A 25,394-nucleotide genomic window follows, 5' to 3' on the forward strand; every position below is an offset into this window, starting at 1 on the left:
GAGTCCTGTTGGTTCCAGACTTGGTGCATCGGCACCGCTTGCCATGCGGTAGCAGAGAGAACAGTCTATGACTTAGGTGGCTGGAGTCTTTGACAATTTTTAAGGCCTTCCTCTGACACTGCCTGGTATAGAGGTCCCGTGTGGCTCAGTTGGTAGAGCATGGCGCTTGCAACGCCAGGGTTGTGGGTTCATTCCCCACGGGGGGACCAGGATGAATATGTATGAACTTTCCAATTTGTAAGTCGCTCTGGATAAGAGCGTCTGCTAAATGACGTAAATGGATACCAGGCAGTTTCCATACCAGGCGGTGATGCAGCCAGTCAAAATGCTCTCAATGGTGAGTCTGTAGAACTTTTTGAGGATCTGAGGGCCCATGCCGAATCTTCTGAACCTCCTGAGGGGGAAGAAACATTGTCGTGCCTTCACAACTGTGTTGGTTTGTGTAGACCATGATAGATCTTAGTGATGTGGACACCGAGGAACTTGAAGCTCTCGACCTGCTCCACTACAGCCCTGTTTGTGTGGATGGGGGCGTGCCCCCTCCCCCATTTCCTGTAGTCCACGATCAGCTCCTTTGTCTTGCTGACTTTGAGGGAGAAGTTGTTGTCATGGTAAAACACTGCCAGGTCACTGAGCTTCACCCTATAGGCTGTCTCATCGTCATCGGTGATCAGGCTTACCACTGTTGTGTCGTCAGCAAACTTAATGATGATGTTTCGGTGTCATCCGCGGCCACGCAGTTGTTGATGAACAGGGAGTACAGGAGGGTATGGATCAGTGAAGCACATTTTTTTTCTTTTGGCTCTATACTCCAAAAGTTTGGATTTGAAATAAACCAATGACTATGAATGTGAGATTTATTTGAGTGTATGTTTATCCATATCAGGTGAACTGTTTAGAAATTACAGCACTTTTTGTACACCGTCCCCCCATTTTAGGACACTAAAAGTTCTGGGACAAATGCACCTGTATGTGTATTGAAGTAGTCAAAAGTTTAGTAGGTCCCATATTCCTACCACATAATGATTACACCAAGCTTGTACTTTCTAAACGGTTCACCCGATATGGATGAAAATACCCTTAAATTGAAGCTGACAGTCTACACTAACCTCATACGCATTGTATCATTTCAAATCCAAAGTGCTGGAGTACAGAATCCCCCCCCCAAAAACATGTCACTGCTCCAATAATTATGAAGGCCACACTGTATGTGAGAATTAATCAAGCGGATAGGAAGCAGGCTCTCTGTGGCAAGAACAAACGCGGTGGTGTCTGCTTCATGACCAATAACAAGTGGTGCGATGGGGGGACATATAGGAACTTGCGAGCTTCTGCTCTCCCAACTTGGAATACTTGGACATCAAATGTCGTCCTTTTAACCTCCCGAGAGAGTTCTCAGGGATTATCGCCATGGCTGTGTACAGCCCGACCCCCCAAGCTGACACAAAAAAGGCTCTCAAAGATGTTCATTGGACCCTGAACAAACTGGAGACAGCATATCCGGAGCCAGCATTCATTGTCGGAGGGGGACATTAACAGAAGTATTTTGAGGACTGTTCTCCCTATTTACTATCAACACATTGACTGTCCAACTCACGGAAATTCAACTCTTGACTACTGCTACATGCCTTTTCGACAATTTTATAAGGCCGTCTCCTGTCCTCCTTTTGGTAAATCTGACCACGACTCCATTTTGCTCCTTCCTACCTGCAAACAAAGATTCAATAGGGAAGTTCTGGTGGTCAGGTCTGTACAACGCTGGTCTGACCAATCAGAATCCATGCTCCAAGACAGTTTTGATCACGTGCCCTGGAATATGTTTCGGGTCAACTCTGGGGGGTAACATCAATGAATACGACGACTCAGTCACCGGGCTGAGTCGGACCGGAGCGGTCACCGGGCTGAGTCGGACCGGAGCGGTCACCGGGCTGAGTCGGACCGGAGCGGTCACCGGACTCATCAAACAATCATAGATGATGTAATACTGATGGTGTCTTTCAAAATGTACCCAAATCCAAAACTGTGGATTGATGGCAGCCTTGTATAGAAAATGAAGGAGAGAGATGCTGCTTATTAACACGGCAAGGACAATAGTATGATTAACTTCTCTGCGCTACGGATCCCTTTTACGGGATCACTTTCCTAAACAACCGCTAGAATTGCAGGGCGCCAAATCCAAAAATATTACTAAAAATAATTATAATCATTCAATCACAAGTGAAATATACAAAAACACAGTTTAGCTTGTTGTTAATCCACCTATCGTGTCAGATTTTGAAAATATACTTTACAGCGAAAGAAATCCAAGCTTTTGTGAGTGTAGCAATCAATGCTACAACAGCTAGCCCCAAATTAGCATGGTCACGAAAGTCAGAAAAGCAATAAAATTAATCGCTTACCTTAGAAAATCTTTCGGATGTTTGCACTCACGAGACTTCCAGTTACACAATAAATTTTATTTTTGTTCGATAAATATTACTTTTATAACAAAAAAACGCCATTTGGGTTGCGCGTTATGTTGAGAAAACTACAGCCTCGTTCCGGTCCTGAAAGGAAGAACAAAATTCCCAAACATATCAGATTAAAAAATATTACTAAAAATATCTATAATGATGCAATCACAAGTGAAATATACCAAAACACAGTTTAGCTTGTTGTTAATCCACCTACCGTGTCAGATTCTGAAAATATACTTTACAGCGAAAGAAATCCAAGCTTTTGTGAGTGTAGCAATCAATGCTACAACAGTTAACCTTATATTAGCTTGGTTAGCATGGTCACGAAAGTCAGAAAAGCAATAAAATTATTCACTTACCTTAGATAATTTTCGGATGTTTGCACTCACGAGACTCCCAATTACACAACAAATGTTCTTTTTGTTCGATAAATATTACTTTTATCACAAAAAAACGCCATTTGGGTTGCGCGTTATGTTCAGAAAACCAAAGCCTTGTTCTGTTCGACAAATTCCAAAAAGTATCCGTACTGGTCGTAGAAACATGTCAAATTTTTTTTATAATCAATCATCAGGTTGTTTTTAACAAACATAATCGATAATATTTCAACCGGACCATAACCTATTCATTAAGAGACAAACGGAAAATGGAGAGCTCCTCTCGCGCGCGCAGGAACTATTCGGAGGACACCTGACTACTTTTGAAAAATCTCGTTCATTTTTCAAAATAAAAGCCTGAAACTATGTCTAAAGCCTGGTCACAGCCTGACGAAGCCATTGGAAAAGGAATCTGGTTGATACCCCTTTAAATGGTCCAGGAAACACAGATTTTTACAAAAGAATATCACTTCCGGGTTATATTTTCTCAGGTTTTCGTCTGCAGAATCAGTTTCGTTATACTCACAGACAATATTTAGACAGTTTTGGAAACTTTGGAGTGTGTTCTATCCTAATCTGTAAATTATATGCATATTCTACGATCTGGTCCAGAGAAAATGTCTGTTTACCTTGGGAACGATATTTTAAGAAAAATAAATTCTGATCCCTAGCGTCAAGAGGAAACTACAAACACGAACCTACGTAGATCGATCAAGATGCCGAGACACAGGTATAGGGACAAAATAGAGGAGACGAGGCATATGTGGCAGGAACTTCTAATGATTACTGATTACAAAAAGAAAGCCAGTCACATCGCGTAAAAACCAACGCCGCCCTACCAGACGAGCTAAACACCTATTTCTCACGCTTCGAGCATAACGACTCTGAGTTGCAGAGGAGAGCCCCTTGCGGTTTCCATGGAGGACATATGTAAGTCATTCAAGTGCGTTAACCCTTTCAAGGCAGCCGGCCCAGACGTTGTGTTTTCGGACATTTTCTCTCTCTAGCTCAGGCCGTTATCCCCACCTGCTCAAGATGTCCACTATCATCCCAGTGCCCAAGAAGGGGAAAGTAACTGACCTGAATGACTACCGACCCGTTGGAAGCGCTCACTTGCTTCAAGAGGCTAGTCAAAGATCACATCACCTCCTCTCTCCCCGACACAATTGACCCTAACACTCGACCCTACCGCCCCGACAGATCCACGGAAGATGCAATTGCCATTGCACTGCACACTGCCCTCACCCAGCTGGACAAAAGGAATGCATATGTCAGGATGCTGTTCATTGTCTACAGCTCTGCCTTCAATTCTATAGTGCCCTCTAAGCGCAACATAAAGCCCACAGCCCTGGGTTTGAACTCCTCCGTATGCAACTGGGTCCTGGACTTCCTGACAGGCCGCCCTCAGGTGGTGAAGGAAAACATTACCTCCTCCACACTGATCCTCAACATGGGGGCCCCACAAGGGTGTGTCCTCAGTCCCCTCCTGTACTCCCTGTATACCCACGACTGCATGGCCTCACACAGTTACAACTCCATCATCAAGTTATCTGATGACACGACAGTAGTAGGGGCCTGATTACCGACAACGACGGCGTGGTGCCTGGTAAACAACCTCTCCCTCAATGTCAGCAAAACAAAGGAGCTGATTGTGGACTTCAAGAGGAACCAGGCTGGGCACGCCCCATTCTCATCAATGTGGCATGGAGATGGTCAAAAACCAAAAGTTCCTCTGCGTAATCATTTCAGGAGCTGAAATGGTCAAACCACATTGACACCATGGTGATTAAGGCATGACAGTGACACTTCAACCACAAGAGGGCTTCTCAAAATGTTCTACAGTTCCACCATCGGGAGCATACTGTCGGGTTGCATCACAGCCTGGTACGTCAACTCCACCGCCACTGACCACAAGGCTCTACAGAGGGTTGTTCGCTCTGCCGAACGCACCATTGGGTGCACACTGCCTGCCCTCCAGGAACCTCAGCCAGCCCAACCATGGCCTGTTCTTCCGTCACTCAGACAATAGGAGAGCATCATGGCAAAAACTGCACCTTGCCAAGCAGTTGCCATACCAAGCAGTGATTCAGCCAGTCAAGAAGCTCTCAATATTGTGCAGCTATAAAACGTTTTGAGGATCTGAGGGCCCATGCCAAATCTTTTAAGCCTCCTGAGGGAGAAGAGGCATCAGAGCCAGCGTAGTAGGATTCCTCTTCCGTAGAAAGATCTTTACTATTTGCAATAATGGAAATATTTTCAGAGTTGACATGTTAGACTGCAGTGTTTCATTTTCGGCTCCAATAATTGAAATAACACCTCAAGTACTTCCTCTCATCAGGTGCATCGATTTATTTTTTGTCAAACTGCAACATTTTCGCTTGCACCATTTAAACAGGCTTCCAGCTGGCAGTGAAAATGAATCCCCCAATTTCAGAATCGCGGGCTGAATCAAACATATAGAATCTGAGACGACATAACGGTCTTGAGTATGAGGAGAGACATGCTAAAAATAGTACCACATTGGTTGCAGTGAGAGTGATCCATATCATGGACAGTTAGGCTGGAGAAGAGGGATCTTTTTCCACTTGAGGGTGAGGTAAATGTGGAAAAAAGTGAAAAGCCCCTCTGCAGAGTCACACATATTCTAACCTCCAGGGTATTCCCGAAAACTGTAGATGGCAAAGAATATATTGTAATCAATATCCTCCTGTATTATAATTACTCTAAAATGTTTATTCTATTCTACTGAGCCATTTACTTTGTGTTCATTCTTATCTTGTATTATTTCTTATTGTTGTTGCATTGTCGAGAAGGAACCTGCCAGTAAACATTTAGCTGGATGTGTACCCTGTACATATGACTAATAACACGTGGAACTATATTGCCCGTACATCTGTTATTGTTAGCATTCGGAGCATTCACAGCATTGTGCTCTCTATCAAATATATTCTTAACAATGTTTTTCAAAACAACAATACATTTGGATCATGGATTGAATGTGTAAGGTACATTTCAAGGTCTGTTGCAGAGAGTCTTGGACGTTTGAAGTCTAGTCCTGCTCCCTTTGAAATATGACAAAATCAACATTAATTTATTCAAAATGTAGATGTTAATCATGTCCTTTATTATTGAGAGGAATAACTCATAGCCGTATGCCTGTAGTTCTGTTGATTAGACACATAAGGCCTACCTAACCATTTTAATCATGGAAATCCATGCTTCATAAAACATTAGTATACATAGTTTTTTTTATAATATAAAATGAATTTAATTTCTTCCAATGACAACAGGTGGAGACAACATACAGGAGGTGTGTTGTGCGCCTCACCAACCACGACACAGAATGCAGCGAGGAGCAGCGGCAGCTGTTTTAACCTCACTTATGGATTCATCTATCTAATATTTTGAGCTGTGCATTTATTTTCAGATAGTTACCATTTATTGCGTGACTATCTACCAGATCTAGAAACACCGTCGGGAAATGTCACATAGCGACTAGATAGACACAGTTGAGCGAAGTAGTCTGCCTGCCTTCCTTTGAAGTCTACCCCGTTGCGCACTGGCTATATGCTTGGTCAGTCTGCCCGTCCGTGTGCCTCTTGGTGAATGGGACGTTGTAAAACGGCATTATCCGACTAATGTTGGATAAATGACTCACTCATGAAAGTCTCTTCGAGGTCTGCGGACAGAGCCAGTGGCTGTATGGGAAATGCATGTGGCCGGGAAACAGCTACCGGAACAGATAGAGCGTCCAGCCAGCCTCTTGGTTCCAACTTGGGCAAGTACAGGCTCTCTCTCTGCCTTTCTTTAACCTACTAAATATGTATTTTGTTTAGTTTGTTTAGTCAGATATGCCCAAATTCTGCTGGAAAGAAAAGGTCAGGGATTTAAAACAAAATTTCACATTAGTAGATCATTGCCCCATGGATGCTTGAGAAGCAGGAAGTAGGATCATTGTAATAAATATTCCATCATGTAGCTTGCTATGCAGCTTGCACTCAAAGAAAGTTGTTTTTAGTTTACCTTGACACAATCGATTCTGCATTCACGCATTCATTGCGTTCCCATATTGTTATTGGATGAGTACTTCTGTTCCTACATGGCTTGTGGTTATCAATAATCGCCTATTTGTCCTCCTGCAACGCTATAGGTAAATAAGATGATCAAAGTAGGTTGAAGTTGTGATTTTAAAAAGTACAAAATGAACCCTTTACCCTATTCTCAACCTGCTGGTAGAGCATGTTGTGACAGTGGATTTAAAAGTTGATGTGAAAACAATCTTAACTTGAACTTGATTGGTCAACTCAGCCCTCCTGCATCAATTTAAATAATTTGTATTCTTTTGGGTTTCTCCAGTTCAGTCACGGCTGTGACACTCTAATTTAGCCCAGTCAGAGGGCTGTAAGAAAACTCAGAGTTGGTCCCCAAAGATATGGGATAAAAGGCAGGAATTCAGTTGGTGAGGGATTAATGTTCCACTATTCCTGCTAGTACTGTAGAGACCGTGAAGAGGAGGAATATGAAATAAATAGTTAAAATGTAAAAAGACTAAAAAGCAATACTTTAAAAAAGAAAAATGGGCCAACCAGGTGGTTCATATCTCAGTACCGTGGACTAAGAAAATAGTTCTTATATTATAACAAATACTTCATTTAGTCAAACATATGATTAAATTGTTGACAACACACTAGATTATGCATCATAACATAGCATCCATTGTCCACTGAGATCAAGGTTCAATCCACCAGTCTGATATTTCAGTCCCCCCTCATCCCTAACGTGACCTTAATGCAACAATGTTTTTTAAAATTTGTTAATAATTCCCCCTTATATTCTTCCATTATTGAAAGTGAATTTTCCCCAATGTATTTGTTTCTATAAAACAACCCTCGAATATCAGACAGACCTGCAGTGATGAAAGTTGAATATTTGATTTAAGAGATACACAGTTCCTACATCCATTTTATTTTTAATGTCTAAATTAAAGATCATTTTGATATCATAGACGGTTAGTATTTGCACCCATAGCTCTTCCTATACATTTGAGAGTGGTTACATTTCTCCAGGCCCATCCCTCAGTTTTTATTATTCTACCAAAACAAAGGCAGGGTTGGCAGTTTGTTCTGGTTTCTAGCTTTAAAAGGTTGACATGACGTAATCATAAGTAGAGTGGTAACTTCAGACACACACAAAAAAAAAAAAGATAGTAGCGTATGAAACATTAGACAATAAAACATTCATAAGATCACAAGTGAATAACAGAAGCATTGTCTTCTGTTATGAATCTCAGTAATGATTCAAGGTGTTTAACCATTCATCTGCTTCCCACGGGATCAACAGCCCCTATGTTTTTTTTAGGATAATTACAGAGACAATTGGATGCCATTTTTGTTGTTTATATGTTCTAAATTGATTAGATGTTCTATTGCTTTTCAATGTGAGCCTCTAAACTGCCCTGGTCTACCCTTTAAACTTTTTAGAATTACGTTTACACTCTTTTTTTTGAGATGACTCCATGTCCCACGTCCTATAGCTGTAGATTCAGCCATAAGGCTCAAGCCCAATGAATGGGAAAGATACTATCTGATCTAGTCATGTAAATTAGTGAAGTCTTTTAAGTATCATGGGATGGGCCAACCTGGCGCTCATTAAGAGTCCCATCACTTCAGTTACATTCTCCAAGGAATGATCATCCATTGTGAGGTATATTAAATGTTCAACATTCCTGGCTGTAGTGCCAGAGGCCAAGCAGTATCTGTAACTATCAAACCATGTTCTAATCTGCCTTCAGGATCTGATCTTTTTGGTTATTATTCTTTAATGAAACACCTCCTTTGATTTATGCTGTAATGAAAACTGTGATGTACATGAGGGGGGGAAAAAAGCATGCAACTCCCCCTGGTCAAAGGCCTAGAGGTTCCTCTTAGCATGGAACATAATTACACCCCAGTGGAGTGTGAAAGTCGATGGAGTTGTAGCCAGGAAATCAATCAGGCTTCAATATTAAACCATGTGAGTCCTACTGACGTTTCTGTTTGGAAAATGTCATATCCACAGCCACCTTGGTGGCTTTTAACTTGACTCTCTATTATACTGACTGTAAGCGATGCAATCTCAACCAGATAATGATTCTCCTATATGTGATTCCTATAAGATCAGCTAGGCTGATACCGGTTTTAAATCCTTTCCTGAGATGTTTATTTATCAAATGAAAAAATGCAACTCCTCCACTGCATTGTTATTAGTGACCCACAACATTTTCATTTTGATCTAAGGCAGAGACCTCATGAATTTGAATGATGTCCTATGCATTTCAAAATGAGATTTAAAAAAAAGAATCTTCCTTGCCTTCTCTAAAAATGGGATATTTCCGAAGTGTTTGCTCACACCCGGTTCTACTGATTTGCATAATACCTGTTTTTAACCTCGCTGTCATACTGCTGATGATGTGTAAATATTGTTAATATTATATTTACTATGTATCATTATGCTGGATTGTATTCCCCTTGAATTCCTGAATGATCACAGATCACAATAGGTGTACTTTTGGTGTAATTTTGACAGCCACAAATTGTATTACAATTTAGGATACTCCCTTAAAATGTTAAACAGATTATGCTTGGCCCTCAACTGAGCATCGCTTTGCTGACATTATCCCTCGAGGGAAGGTTAAAATGACTTCCAACCAGAGGGAAGGTTAAAATGACTTCCAACCAGAGGGAAGGTTAAAATGACTTCCAACCAGAGGGAAGGTTAAAATGACTTCCAACCAGAGGGAAGGTTAAAATGACTTCCAACCAGAGGGAAGGTTAAAATGACTTCCAACCAGAGGAAAGGTTAAAATGACTTCCAACCAGAGGGAAGGTTAAAATGACTTCCAACCAGAGGGAAAGTTTAAATGACTTAAAACCAGAGGGAAAGTTTAAATGACTTCCAACCAGAAGGAAGGTTTAAATGACTTCCAACCAGAAGGAAGATTTAAATGACCTCCAGCCAGAGGGAAGGTTAAAATGACCTCCAACCAGAGGGAAGGTTAAAATGACCTCCAACCAGAGGGAAGGTTAAAATGACCTCCAACCAGAGGGAAGGCTAAAATGACTTCCAACCAGAGGGAAGGCTAAAATGACCTCCAACCAGAGGGAAGGCTAAAATGACCTCCAACCAGAGGGAAGGCTAAAATGACTTCCAACCAGAGGGAAGGTTTAAATGAAATCCAACCAGACGGAAGGTGTCATGAGTACTTAATCTGTGTTGTTTCTCATCCTCTGCCTGTATTCTAGTGAGTTCACCTGTATTCTAGTGAGTTCACCTGTATTCTACTGAGTTCACCTGTATTCTACTGAGTTCACCTGTATTCTAGTGAGTTCACCTGTATTCTACTGAGTTCACCTGTATTCTACTAAGTTCACCTGTATTATACTAAGTTCACCTGTATTATACTGAGTTCACCTGTATTCCACTGAGTTCACCTGTATTCCACTGAGTTCACCTGTATTCTAGTGAGTTCACCTGTATTCTAGTGAGTTCACCTGTATTCCACTGAGTTCACCTGTATTCTACTAAGTTCACCTGTATTCTACTAAGTTCACCTGTATTATACTGAGTTCACCTGTATTCCACTGAGTTCACCTGTATTCTACTAAGTTCACCTGTATTCTATGGGCTCATTTTGATTCCAGACTGAGATCATAAAGGGAAAGAAATGAAAGACCAAGCTTGACAAAAGCACTGATTACGACACCTACTAATTACGACACCTATGACACTAATTACGACACCTACCTTCTATCCATTGCTGCATGTGAAATAGTGTGTACGCTTTAATAATTAATTATGACAAATGTTAAAATGTTGAAAAATGTAATAAAGTAATGCCTTTTCAAATAAGTTACGTTACACGTTATGTTGCCTGACATTGTGGGGTGGCAGATAGCCTAGTGGTTAGAGCGTTGGACTTGTAACCGAAAGGTTGCAAGCTCAAATCCCAGAACTGACAAGGTAAAAATTTGCCGTTCTGCCCCTGAACAAGGCAGGTAACCCACTGTTCCTAAATAAGAATTTGTTCTTAACTGACTTGCCTAGTTAAATAAAGGTTAAATATATTTTTTTATAAAGTACTTGACTCTATACGATACTATGTTATATTCCCATACCGCTTTAGGAAGTAGATGGGATGTAATCTCTAGATAGCGCAAATGTTTGATCCATGCCTCTTTTAAAGTTGTAGAGGAGGGTCCCATTCTTTTTCAAAGACAGTTTGGAATTTAGGTCATGCATTTTCCCTTGACTTCCAGAAGGAGATAACTATTATTCAAAGCTTTATGTAGCGACTAAGGGAAAACGCATCTGGACGATATACATGAGAGGGGACACAAGACAATAATTATATCTGGCATTCTCTCTCTAGGGGATGCAGATGGGGTGAAAAGAAAGCGTAAATTGAATCTTGGCATCTTATGAGTGCAATAAGCCAATGACTACAAATAATATCTACCTAAATGGAGGTTTTCACTACGTTTGCCCATGGAGTTTTTTTTGTAGTAACGTACCACCAAACATGATGTTAACAAGCGCGAAAACAGCCACACATTAAAAACCACAGGGAAGAGGTTCAGTCTCGTAATGACAACCTTATGGGTGAGGGTTACTGAATGGACAATATGAGCACTGCCACAATCTGTACAAATAAATTAAGTATAAATTCATTCATTCATAAAGTTCTCACCCCAATAGAAACATATTTTATAATATTAATTTTGGTGGGTGCTTATATTTGTTCTATTTCACATGTGTAGAAGTGCGTATTAATACGTATGTGTAAATTGCAATGTGTTTTCTGCATATCCCAACTCCCTCGGAGAGTGGAGTCAAGACCAGGGTCACCAGTGTCCCGTGTCCCGTGTCCCGTGTCCAGTGTCCCGTGTCCAGTGTCCCGTGTCCCGTGTCCCGTGTCCCGTGTCCCGTGTCCCGTGTCCCGTGTCCCTGGAGCGATTTATAATTCAGTGACTTGCTCAAGGGTACATCGTCAGATTGTTCACATTTTCGGCTTGGAGATTCGAACTAGCAACGCCCTCACCAAAGGTTACAATAACAAAATGATGAACTGGGAGGAAACAGAGCTGGGCGGTGAAACTAAATATACTGTACATTAAATATTCATGACTTTCAGGATTCATGGTAACACCGGTCTTATCTTGACATAGAACAAATGTCTTCTGGTAAACAGTCAGTGTCACAAATGATTACAGTGTTGAATAAATATTTCAAATAAATGGATTATTTCTATGAAGTGTTTATGTAAGATGTCTTAAGGGCTGATGCATTATGGGGCAGCTCATTAGGGTAAATACAGTAACACTTTATTTTACAGACCACTGCTTACAACGTTACTTAGAAATGACTTATTAAAATGCTAATTACCTAATAACTGCACAGTAACTACACTTCCTTTTACAAAAACCTCCCCATGTTCCAGATAGGTAGCCAACAAATTGTTTTGAATCATTTTAATAAATTCCATCACAGATTACAGAATGATTATGGGGTTTAGTGGAGTACAGTTCATAGCAGTGAACACATAAACTTGGTTTGAATACCCATACTAACATACAGTTTACTACATACTTAATGAGTGTATACTACATACTATTAGTTCATTTTAGTATACTGTAAACAAACGGTATCCTTTCAGTTGAGTGTACTAGCGCTTCGCCTGTCTACCGGAAGTTGGTGCTGTTGCTATGCAACCTATTGCTAGCTTGTTAGCATAACAAATTACTAGCTAAACCCTTCATAAATCCAGAGCGTTGTCAGATGTAAATCCAGAGCGTCGTCAGATGTAAATCCAGAGCGTCGTCAGATGTAAATCCAGAGCGTCGTCAGATGTAAATCCAGAGCGTCGTCAGATGTAAATCCAGAGCGTCGTCAGATGTAAATCCAGAGCGTCGTCAGATGTAAATCCAGAGCGTCGTCAGATGTAAATCCAGAGCGTCGTCAGATGTAAATCCAGAGCGTCGTCAGATGTAAATCCAGAGCGTCGTCAGATGTAAATCCAGAGCGTTGTCAGATGTAAATCCAGAGCATTGTCAGATTGTCCGTTGGTAAATTCAGAGTGTTTCGCTCTCGGAGCGTTCAGAGCGCACACAGGACGGTCGAGGAGTAGGGTTGAGCCGAGCTTTCAACAGCAGTCAAGCACCCAAGCTAACTGGCTAACTGGCTAACGTTGGCTAGCTACTTCCAGACAAAAAATGAGAGATCACTCTGACTATTTTACTCGCCCTAGCAGAGCTGATTAGGCTGTTTTCATGTTATCCAGCGCGTTGGTGACATTAACTGTGCTGCTGGCAACAATTGCATTTTTTGGGGGGCCTATGTTTACTGACACCGGCCATATTCAACGAGCATTCGTTGAGTTATTCTGCGCGAGAGCGCTCTGAAATCAGAGTAGATAGCCGTTGAATCGCATGACTATAACACTTAGCTAAGAATTATGTAAATAATAAAGTCATTAAACTTTGAGTAGTTAGTTAAATAGCAGACAGTTAATATTCTGCCTGGCAAGTTCGATGTATTAGTAGCCAACTAACATTAGGTAACTAGCTAACATATGTACATACTGCTGTAATGCTATGCAGTTTGTAAGAATAGCGTAGCGAACAATTAATTTTTTTAAATTTTATTTATTTAACTGGGCAAGTCAGTTAAGAACAAATTCTTATTTACAATGACGGCCTACCCCGGCGACACTGAGCCAATTGTGCGTCGCCCTATGGGACTCCCAATCACAGCCAGATGTGATGCAGCCTGTATTCAAACCAGGTACTGCAGTGATGCCTCTTGCATTGAGATGCCGTGTCTTAGACCACTGTGCCACTCGGGAGCCCAAAAGTAAGGGATGCTGCTACTCTATGAGAAAGCTTATTAGGTTTCCTGAAAACACAAATGGCATTAACTGAGATTTTGATTACGAGTTTATTTTACTAATTCTAAATAATTGAGATTTGTATGAGACTTTAACGTGAAGTTAATTCTTATGAAGTATCATGTGGTTGAAAACCTAAAGGTTCAACAAATGTTGGTAAACCTAAATAATATAACACCTGCAGTGTTTTATCACCTGCAGTTGTGAACCCCCCCTCTCAGCGGGGGAGATGAAGAAGTACATGATGGAGAGCTCTGACAAGATCGGAAGTCAGGGTGCCTTCCATGTCTCTCTTCTCCCACCACCAGGGTGCTGGTTACTGGGTCTTGTGATGTGTGAAGTGAAGGCAGGTTTCTTGTTGTGAACCAACCTGGACTCAGGGGTAGACAGAACATAGTAACCGTAAATCTGTGACACTCAAAGTATTATTATATGTTATGTTTCGTATGGAATGTATTCATTTGTGGATGTCCATCATACATTTCGTACGATATGTTACGAATTGGAATTTGTACAGTATTTACGAATTTGCAATACGTATGACATGTTGCGAATTCCAAACCATAGCTAGGTGGCTAAGTGTCTAACGTTAGCTAGGCTAGGGGTTAGTGTTAGTGGTTAATATTTGGGTTAAGGTTAATGGTTAAGGTTATGGTTAAGATGTTGGGTTAGTGGTTAAGGTTAGGGCTTAAAGTTAGGGTTAAGGTTATGGTTAAGATTTTGGGTTAGTGGTTAAGGTTAGGGCTTAAAGTTAGGGTTAAGGTTATGGTTAAGATTTTGGGTTAGTGGTTAAGGTTAGGGCTTAAAGTTAGGGTTATGGTTATGGTTAAGAGTTAGGGTTAGTGGTTAGGGTTTAGATTATGGTTAAAGCTAGGGTTAGGAGTTAGGGGAAGGGTTAGCTAACATGCTAAGTAGTTGAAAAGTAGCTAAAATGCTAAAGTTGTCCGTGATGAGATCTGAACACACAACGTTTGGGTTGCCAGACATTCGCATATTGGGCCCACTTGTCCTTTCTGACCAACCACCCTCCTTCCATTTTTTTCCTTAAGTAACCTTCTGTCTTACGTAACCAAACGTAATATCATACTATTTAAAAATGCAAAAAAAGAGGGAATGCTGCTTTGGCATCAAGTATGAAGACAAAGAGAGGTGCTCATTGGAGAAAAGGGTATAATTTATAGTGACCAAATGACGTTGCAGCTGTGTAAAAACATAAAATCCAAGGCACTCTCTCGTGTGGAAAAGTTAAAAAGCCTTTATTTTAGCGGGTATTGTATAAAGTTTTTTTTTTGAGAGAGTCTTGGATTTTTCGAAATTATTACGTTTTTACACAGCTGCAAATTAATTTGGTCACTTTAACATGATACCATTTTTTTAGCTACCAAATTTACTTTTACAATGTTACGTCTTTGAGGCCAGGCTGTGTGAGCCATAGACTTTAAAACCAGGGTGTGAACTCATTGAATGATAGACAGGGTGCTCTGTGCTGTTGTTTTGTTGACGGCTTTGGCTCCTCTAAGGCAGACATGATGGCCATCTTGTAAAGTTCTTGGGAAGTCTTCACTAGAGGAAAATACAGTGCATTCGGAAAGTATTCAGACCCCTTGAATTTTTACAGCCTTATTCTAAAATGGATTAAATTGTTTTTTTCCCTCATCAATCTAAACACAATACCCCATAAGGACAAACCAAAAACAGGTTCGCCCCAGTCTGAGGTCCTGGGCGCTCTGGAGCAAATGTTCATCAAGGATATCTCTGTACTTTGCTCCGTTCATCTTTCCCTCAATCCTGACTAGTCTCCCTGTCCCTGCTGCTGAAAAACATCATCACAGCATAATGCTGCCGCCACCATGCTTCACCGTATGGATGCTGCCACCACCATGCTTCACCGTAGGGATGCTGCCACCACCATGCTTCACCGTAGGGATGCTGCCACCACCATGCTTCACCGTATGGATGCTGCCACCACCATGCTTCACCGTAGGGATGCTGCCACCACCATGCTTCACCGTATGGATGCTGCCACCACCATGCTTCACCGTAGGGATGCTGCCAGGTTTCCTCCAGATGTCACGCTTGGCATTCAAGCCAAAGAGTTCAATCTTGGTTTCATCAGACCAGAGAATCTTGTTTCTCATGGTCTGAGAGTCTTTAGGTACCTTTTGGCAAACTCTACGCCGGCTATCATGTGCCTTTTACTGAGGAGTAGCTTGGGGACTGGCCACTCTACCATAAAGGCCTGATTGGTGGAGTGCTGCAGAGATAGGAGAAGCTTCCAGAAGAACAACCATCTTCACAGAGGAACTCTGGTGGACTCCAATCAAGTTGTAGAAACATCTCAAGGATGATCATTGGAAAGGATGTATATGAGCTCAATTTCAAGTCTCATTGCAATGGGTCTGAATACATATGTAAATAATGTATTTCTGTTTTTAGTTTTTAATAAATGTATTTTATTTTTATATTTTTTACCTTTATTTAACTAGGCAAGTCAGTTAAGAACAAATTCTTATTTACAATGACAGCCTAGGAACAGTGGGCTAACTGCCTTGTTCAGGGGCAGATTGACAGATTTTTACCTTGTCAGCTCAGGGATTCGATCTAGCAACCTTTCGGTTACTGGCCCAACGCTCTAACCACTAGGCTACCTGCCGCAAAAACCTGTATTCTCTTTGTCATTATGGGCTATTGTGTGTAGATTGATGAGGGAATCAATTAATCTAATACCATTTTAGAATAAGGCTGTAACCGTAAACAAAATGTGGAAAAAGTCAAGTGGTCTGAATACTTTCCCGAATGCACTGTATGGTACTTAGTGTTTCAACAAAAAATGCTGCTTAGGCAAGCATTGTTTTAATTCAGAAGTTCTGTTTCGTTTTACCTGTATTACCCTCTGATCAAATTCGATAATACCTGAGTGGAGCTTTATTAAGAAAGACAGAGTTCTAGAATTCTCAAAGATTGAAATAGTTTGCCTGCCAAATGTGCGTTCTGTTCATTTTTCATCATCCTCGCGGGTGTTTTTCTTCTTCTAGCCCATTAGGGCAAAAAGCAAGCGATGGAACTACAAAACAATGCATGGAGGATATCATGTGAACAGAGAAGTAAAAGCACAACACTTTAGAGGGAAAGGAGAAAAAAAAAAGTTGGTCAAAAAAATACAAAAGCCTTTTTTTTTGTGTGAAGCAGCTCTTTGAGCTCCTGTTGTTTAGTGAGAGAACTAGGTCACTATAGCAACACAGTAACTCAGGCAGGTAAAATGTTATTTTTTCTATCTATCTCAACAGACAAAATCTGGAATTGCCCTGCTGTATAACAAGGAGACCAGTAATACTTATGATGTCCGTCTGAAGCTGACAAAAGAGGTGTTGACCATACAGAAGCTGGATGTGGTTTGCACGAGAGGGGGTGACCCACAATTAAATGTAAGTACTGAGGCTTTACCTTGACATTAGGGGGTGGGTTTGCCCATACTTGGGTGAACCAGGCACACATAACTAACACTTTAAACTCAAACTGGTATTTGTGCTCCTGTTACTCATTGTTCATTGACTTGAAATGACTTCAGTTCGGTTCACATTAAAACCATTCCCTGATGATGACGAGACCACAGCTGACTCAAGCTTTTCACATCCTGACACTGATGTGTATAGCTTACGATAGCTTTAGTTGGATGTAATGGGGACATGAAAGATGTGATTCACATTTAGCCTTAGTATATTAGATTTAGTTGATATGCTTTGCCTCATACCGTTCTAAAGAAGCCACGCCTTCTTGTTTGTTTTAATATACTGTATTGAAAGTCTCTAAAATGGCAGGGGCGGATTGGCCATCTGGCAATTCTGGAAAATGCCAGTTGGGCTGTATTTTGTCTTTGTTGGGTCTGTTAAGATTTACAAAGTCATGTGTTTCATCAATTAGAAGAGATCATGGATTATGAAACACGTAAAGGATGCCTATAAATGTAGAAATAGCACATTCTACATTGTCACCATTGGGGGGGGGGGGTTAAAACCCGGATTTTGGTCAAACAGTCAAATGTATTATCCTCATGATTCCGGTAATGAAAGTGTTTGTCCTGCCCCTGTGCCTGTGTCCTTGCTTCAGCCTGCTGCTTTGATGAACGAGCCACTCTCCTCTCCCCTGATGCGCTCAATCATTTTTTTTGTTCTGATCAACATTTCAAAATGCAATTGCGGAAAAAAAAAACACAGCTTTGGAAGCTTCCTCCCCTTGTCCCCGTCGAAGAGAGGATGGTCTCAGCTTTCTGTTTGTACATTGCCTTCAGAACACAGGAGGTTGGTGACGACGGGCTCGAGGCCGGAGCGGAAAGGCATCAAAACACGATGCCATTTGCTCCATTATATAACCTTTATTTAAGCAGGCAAGTCAGTTAAGAACAAATTCTTGTTTACAATGACTGCCTACACCGGCCAAACCCAGATGGCACTGGGCCAATTGTGCCCCACCACATGGTGGTGACTCACAATCACTTGTGATATAGCCTGGATTTGAACCATGGTGTCTGTAGTGATGCCTCTAGCACTGAGATGCAGTGCCTTAGACCACTGCGCCACTCAGGAGCCCCATAAGAGTGTACGCCCTGTCTAAGCCAGGGAAGGGGCAGAGGGGGGGTTCTTACTAAGCTAAATGGAATTGTTTTAAGAAGGTCATACCAAGGATTCAGCTATTTGATTTTGAATATTAAGACCCCTTGAATTATCAAAAAATATATAAAAAAGTATTTGATGAAACATTATTCACCTCAAATCTAAAATATCTTTTGATTTGTTTAACACTTTTTTGGTTACTACATGATTCCATATGCGTTATTTAATAGTTCTGATGTCTTAACTATTATTCTAGAATGTAGAAAATAGTAAAAATAAAGAAAAACCCTGGAATGAGTAGGTGTTCTAAAACTTTTGACCGGTAGTGTATAAATGTGTGTGTATGTGTGTGTGTATATATATACAGTTGAAGTCAGAAGTTTACATACACTTAGGTTGGAGTCATTATAACTCGTTTTTCAACCACTCCACAAATGTCTTGTTAACAAACTATAGTTTTGGCAAGTCGGTTAGGACATCTACTTTGTGCATGACACAAGTAATTTTTCCAACAATTGTTTACAGACAGATTATTTCAATTTTAATTCACTGTATCACAATTGCTTTAGAAGCTTCTGATAGGCTAATTGACATCTGTTGAGTCAATTGCAGGTGTACCTGTGGATGTATTTCAAGGCCTATCTTCAAACTCAGTGCCTCTTTGCTTGACATCATGGGAAAATCTAAAGAAATCTGCCAAGACCTCAGAGAAAAAATTGTAGACCTCCACAAGTCTGGTTCGTCCTTGGGAGCAATTTCCGAACTCCTGAAGGTACCACGTTCATCTGTACAAACAATAGTACGCAAGTATAAACACCATGGGACAACACAGCCGTCATACCGCTCAGGAAGGAGACGCGTTCTGTCTCCTAGAGATGAACGTACTTTGGTGCGAAAAGTGCAAATCAATCCCAGAACAACAGCAAAGGACCTTGTGAAGATGCTGGATGAAACAGGTACAAAAATATCTATATTCACAGTAAACCGAGTCCTATATCGACAAAACCTGAAAGGCTGCTCAGCAAGGAAGAAGCCACTGCTCCAAAACCGCCATAAAAAAGACAGACTACGGTTTGCAACTGCACATGGGGACAAAGATCGTACTTTTTGGAGAAATGTCCTCTGGTCTGATGAAACAAAAATAGAACTTAGCCATCGTTATGTTTGGAGGAAAAAGGGGGAGGCTTGCAAGCCGAAGAACACCATCCCAACCGTGAAGCACGGGGGTGGCAGCATCATGTTGTGGGGGTGCTTTGCTGCAGGAGGGACTTATGCACTTCACAAAATAGATGGCATCATGAGGCAGGGAAATTATGTGGATATATTAAATCAACATCTCAAGACATCAGTCAGGAAGTTAAAGCTTGGTTGCAAATGGGTCTTCCAAATGGACAATGACCCCAAGCATACTTTAAAGTTGTGGCAAAATGGCTTATGACATCAAAGTCAAGGTATGGGAGTGGCCATCACAAAGCCCTGACCTCAATCCTATAGAACATTTGTGGGCAGAACTGAAAAAGCGTGTACGAGCAAGGAGGTAACTGACTCAGTTACACCAGCTCTGTCAGGAGGAATGGGCCAAAATTCACCAAACTTATTGTGGGACGCTTGTGGAAGCCTACCCGAAACGTTTGGCCCAAGTTAAACAATTTAAAGGCAATGCTACCAATTACTAATTGAGTGTATGTAAACTTCTAACCCACTGAGAATGTGATAAAATAAATAAAAGCTGAAATAAATAATTTTCTCTACTATTATTACATTTCACATTTTTTAAATAAAGTGGTGATCCTAACTGACCTAAAACAGGGATTTTTACTAGGATTACATTTCAGGAATTAAGTTTAAATCTATTTGGCTAAGATGTATGTAAACTTCCGACTTCAACTGTATATACACTCTGGACTCCTACATTGCTCGTCCTGATATTATGTATTTCTTAATTCCATTCTTCTACTCCAGATTTGTGTGAATTGTTAAATATTACTGCATCTGCTATATATGTGTATGCGACCAATACAATTTCATTTGATTTAAAATGTCAAAGTGGAATTATGTTGTTTAAATACGTTCAGGAGTAAACATTTGCATAACTAGTCACATAATAAGTTGCATGGACTCGCTCTTTGTGCAATAATGGTGTTGAACATGATATTTGAATGACTACCTCATCACTTTACCCCACACATACAATTGCCTGTAAAGACTCTCAGTCGAGCAGTGAATTTCAAGCACAGATTCATCCACAAAGACCAGGGAAGGGCAGATAGATAGATGCTATTAATGGTCAATTTATTATTTACACTTTGGATGGTCTATCAATCAAATCAATCGATCAAATGCATTTATAAAGCTCTTTTTACATCAGCAGTTGTCACAATGTGCTTATACAGAAACCTAAAAACCCAGAGAGTAAGCAGTGCAGATGCAGAAACATCAGTGGCTAGGGGAGGCAGGAACCTAGGAAGAAACCTAGAGAGGAACCAGGCTCTGAAGGGTGGCCAGTCCTCTTCTGGCTGTGCCAGGTGTGTATATATAATAAGAGTACATGACCGTTAAGGCTAGATCGTTCTTCGAGATGTTCAAACGTTTATAGATGACCAGAAATGTCAAATAATAATCACAGTGGTTATAGAATGTGCGACCGGTCAGCACCTCAGGAGTAAATGTCAGTTGACTTGTCATAGCCGAGCATTCAGAGATCGAGACAGCATGTATGTTAGAGAGAGAAAGAGGGAGAGAGCGAGAGAGAGGCAGAGAGAGAGGAAAAGAGAGGGTCGAAACAGCTGGTCTGGGACAAAGTAGCGCGACCGGTGAACAAGCTGGGGTTCCAGAGCTGCAGGCAGAACAGCAGAAACTGGAACAACAGCACGACAATGTAGCAAGTCCGGTGAATAGGTCAGGGTTCCATAGCTGCAGGCAGAACAGTAAACACTCGATTACCAGCATGACCAGGTGCACTGGGGACGGGACAACCAGGAGTCGTCAGGCCAGGTAGTCCTGAGCCATGGAGAGATGTGGAGAGAGAGATGGGAGAATTAGAGAGATTATACCTAAAATCTCACCGGAGAACCAGATAAGACAAGGGAATTACACCAGATACAACAGACTGATCCTAGCCCCCCGGCACATAGACTATTGCAGCATAGATACTGGAGACTGAGTCAAGGGGGGGTCGGGGACACTGTGGCCCCGTTCAAAGTTTCCCCGGGAAAGGGAAAATCAGACAGGATATAACCCCACCCACTTTGCCAAAACACAGCCCCCACACCACCAAAATTATAACAGACCACCAACTTACTCCCCTGAGACAAGGCCGAGCATAGCCCACGAAGATCCCCCCCACTGCCCGAGGACATGAAAAAAGATCACGTCAGTGACTCAACCCACTCATGTTGAGTATAGTGAAAGAAGCCTGGGACAACGTGATGCACCCCTCCCAGGGATTGCATGGGAGAGCACAAGCAAGCCAGTGACTCAGCCCCCGTAATAGGGTCAGAGGCAGAGAATCCCAGTGGAGAGAGGGGAGCCGGCCAGGCAGAGACAGCAAGGGTGGTTCGTCACTCCAGTGCCTTGCCGTTCACCTTAACACGCTGGGCCAGAACACTCAATCATAGGACCTACTGAAGAGATGAGTCTTCAATAAAGACTTCAAGGTTGAGACCGAGTCTACCTCTCACATAGATCGGCAGACCATTCCATAAAAATGTAGCTTTATGAAAGAAAGCCATGCCTCCAGCTCTTTGCTTAGAAATTCTAAGAGCATTAAGGAGGCCTGCATCTTGTGACTGTAGCATACGTGTACGTATGTACGGCAGGACCAAATCGGCGAGATAGGTAGGAGCAAGTCCATGTAATGCTTGGTAGGTTAGCAGTAAAACCTTGAAATCAGCCCTAGGCTTAACAGAAAGCCAGAGGCTAGAACTGGAGTAATATGATCATTTTGGGGGGTTCTAGTCAAGATTCTAACAGCGATATTTAGCACAAGCTGAAGTTTATTTAGCGCTATCTAGGTAGACAAGGAGTGGAGCATTGCAGTAGTCTAATATTGATGTGGCATTAGCATGGCTTAGATTTTCTGCATTATTTTTGGTAAAGAGCGTCAGATTTTTTGCAATGTTACGAACTGTCACGGCTGTTGAAAGATGAGGACCAAGGTGCAGCGTTGTGAGCGTACATTTTCTTTATTAACTCAAAATGACGCCAAACAAAACAATAAACACTACAAAACCAAACCGTGAAGCTCAAAGGCTATGTGCCCTAAACAAAATCAACTTCCCACGTTTGAGACGACTGTACAACCATCAAGATTTATTGTCAGATCCGACAGAAGATTTCTTTCTTTCTTGGGACCTAGAACAAGCATCTCTGTTTTGTCCGAGTTTAAAAGTAGAACATGTGCTGCCATCCACTTCCTTATGTCTGAAACACAGGCTTCCAGGGTAGGTGATTTGAGCTTCACCATGTTTCATCAAAATGTACAGCTGTGTTGTCTAGCAATAGCAGTGAAAGTTGACATTGTGTTTCCAAATACACACCCAATCACTACATAGATACGCGGCGTCCTTCCTAGCTCAGTTGCCGGAGAGGAAGGAAACAGCTGAGGGATTTCACCATGAGGCCAATGGTGACTTTAAAACAGTTACAGAGTTTAATGGCTGTGATAGAAGAAAACTGAGGATGGATCAACAACATTGTAGTTACTCCACAATACTAACCTAATTGACAGAGTGACAAGAAGGAAGCCTGCACACAAAAAAATATTCCAAAACATGCATCCTGTTTGCAACAAGGCACCAATGTAATACTGCTAAATATTTATACTTTGATTTACTGAGTACCGTTCTCCATATTTTCAAACATAGTGGTGGCTGCATTGTGTTAAGAATATGCTTGTTATCATTAAGGACTGGGGAGTTTTTCAGGATTAAAAAAAGAAACAGGATGGAGCTAAGCACAGGCAAAATCCTAGAGGAAAACCTGTTTCTGTCTGCTTTCCACCAGACTCTGGGAGATTAATTCACCTTTCAGCAATAAAATAACCTAAATCTCAAGGCCAAATCCACTCTGGAGTTGCTTACCAAGAAGACCTTAGTGACCTTAGTACAGTTTTGACTTAAATCTCCTTGAAAATCTATGACAAGACCTGAAAATGGTTGTCTAGCAACATTTACTGTTGGATGAATACATGGCTACTAGCAGTGGGTATTATATTTAGAGTTAGCAATCTAGATTAAGGATGAAACGGTTACCGGTTTCACGATAAACCACAGTAAAATTCCAGACGGTTTGTATTACCGTTTCAAATGTTAATTATCATTAAAACCGTGTTTGATTACCGCGGTTTGAAAAGCTCAAGGTAAATAGTGTACAGCATCAACCAAAGTTAGCAACAGTCTGATGCAGACGCAGCAACGTGGGTTTTGTTTTGTGTGAAGACATGGAGGAAGGCAATGACAGCGCTCAGGAGATTTTTCAGCCTTCAAAGAGGACCAAATCTGAAGTGTGGTAGTATTTTGGGTTTTGCGAGAGTGCTGAGGGAAACCTAATGGAAGATGATCACCCTGTCTGCAGAATATGCAAAACAAAGAAAACGCACTTCAAATCTCTTGAGTCATCTTCGTGACCACCACCCGCTACTTTATAGCGAATGCAAGGTAAGTTAACTTTTAGCTCAATGCATGATGTGGGGACTTCGGAATGGGGGAAAATGTCATGGTTTGTCTGTCTAACTTGCTAATAGCTTGTCAATAATGTAAACTGAAGCTTTCAGTGTTACCTACTCTTGTAAAAACACTACATGTTCTGCTGCTGTATGAGTCGTGTGTCTTCAGACTCTATTCCCCCATTACACACGATAACACCTTATGTAGTTTAGTCACCCAACCAACATATTTTGTTCATTTAAAATACGTCAGTCATCGACTTGATTTTAAAAGTGTTCCAATAGGAGACTCCTATACAAGACTCCTGTATTTATGCCAATTGTTGGGCTCATTGCAATGACTATCACTGTCTAAAGACTCATTTGTATTTATGTAAATTGTGCATGGAGTCATTGCATATACTCAAATGCATCACCGTAGATAGACTGTGTGTTTGTGTGTGTTAGTACTACTAATAATAATTATAATGTAACAACACCAATAATAATAATAATAATACATTTGCTATTTGCTTGTTTACAGAGTGGATGTGCAGCAGGCAAACCCAGTGATGCTACTGGTCCATCCTCATCTACAGTTGTGACACAGACACTCCAGCAAGCATTTAAAAGGCAGGCTGCTTATGCATCCACATCAAAAAATGCTCAAGACCTCACTGCAGCCCTTTCATATTACATTACAAAGGACATGATTCCCTTTCATATTGTTGAGAGGCCTGGCTTTCTGAGGCTGATGAAGGCTCCCGCGCCTCACTAAAAAGTGCCATCACGAAAAGGATTTTCCAAGACTGATATCCCGAACATGTACAACCAGGTTAAAGCTGATGTTGGAAAAAGTTTGGCTCAAGGCACATGGTTTTCTGCAACTACTGACCTCTGGACCAGTGAAAGTGAGGGTGGTCAACCCTACATCAGCTTCACTATCCTTTACCTCACCCCAGACTGGCAACTGGAATCAAACTGCCTGGAAACACTGTTCTTCCCAGAAGATCACTCGGCTCACAACATCAGAGAGTTTTTTGAGAATATTTTGGAAGAGTGGGGGGGATCAACAAAAAGACCTGGTCTACATAACCACAGATAACGCAACCAACATGATCAAGGCTTTTGAAGAGTTCCCAGATCTGTGGCTTTGGTGCTTTGGCCAACATTTGAACCTGACCATCTCAAAGGCTCTGAAAATTCAAAGAGTTGACACAGCAGTCAAGGCCTGCCGTCATCTGGTCCAAGGCTTCTCACGGAGCTGGAAGAGAAGGAGAGAACTGAGAGAAAAGCAAGCTGCCCTCAACATGCCACAGAAGGCTCTGATCCATGATGTGGTGACCCGATGGGGATCTACACACAAGATGCTTGAGTGTTTCCTCA

General features: G+C 41.4%; 1 protein-coding gene across 2 annotated transcripts in view; it reads left to right on the top strand.

Moving 5' to 3' along the window:
* Positions 1 to 6,167: 6,167 nt before the first annotated feature.
* Positions 6,168 to 25,394, top strand: part of LOC139563699 (gamma-2-syntrophin-like) — an 89,649-nt gene continuing 70,422 nt past the window's right edge. Inside the window, exons 1-2 of one of the 2 annotated variants that reach the window (XM_071382563.1) lie at positions 6,168 to 6,611; positions 17,042 to 17,179. In XM_071382563.1, coding sequence (XP_071238664.1) covers positions 6,543 to 6,611; positions 17,042 to 17,179 — 207 coding nt within the window. In that variant the 5' untranslated portion in view covers positions 6,168 to 6,542. Of the gene's footprint in view, positions 6,612 to 17,041; positions 17,180 to 25,394 lie in introns of those variants that run through there. The other variant, XM_071382564.1, reaches the window with a different exon arrangement.

Source organism: Salvelinus alpinus, chromosome 34 (genome assembly GCF_045679555.1).
Source record: "Salvelinus alpinus chromosome 34, SLU_Salpinus.1, whole genome shotgun sequence".
NCBI lineage: Eukaryota > Metazoa > Chordata > Actinopteri > Salmoniformes > Salmonidae > Salvelinus > Salvelinus alpinus.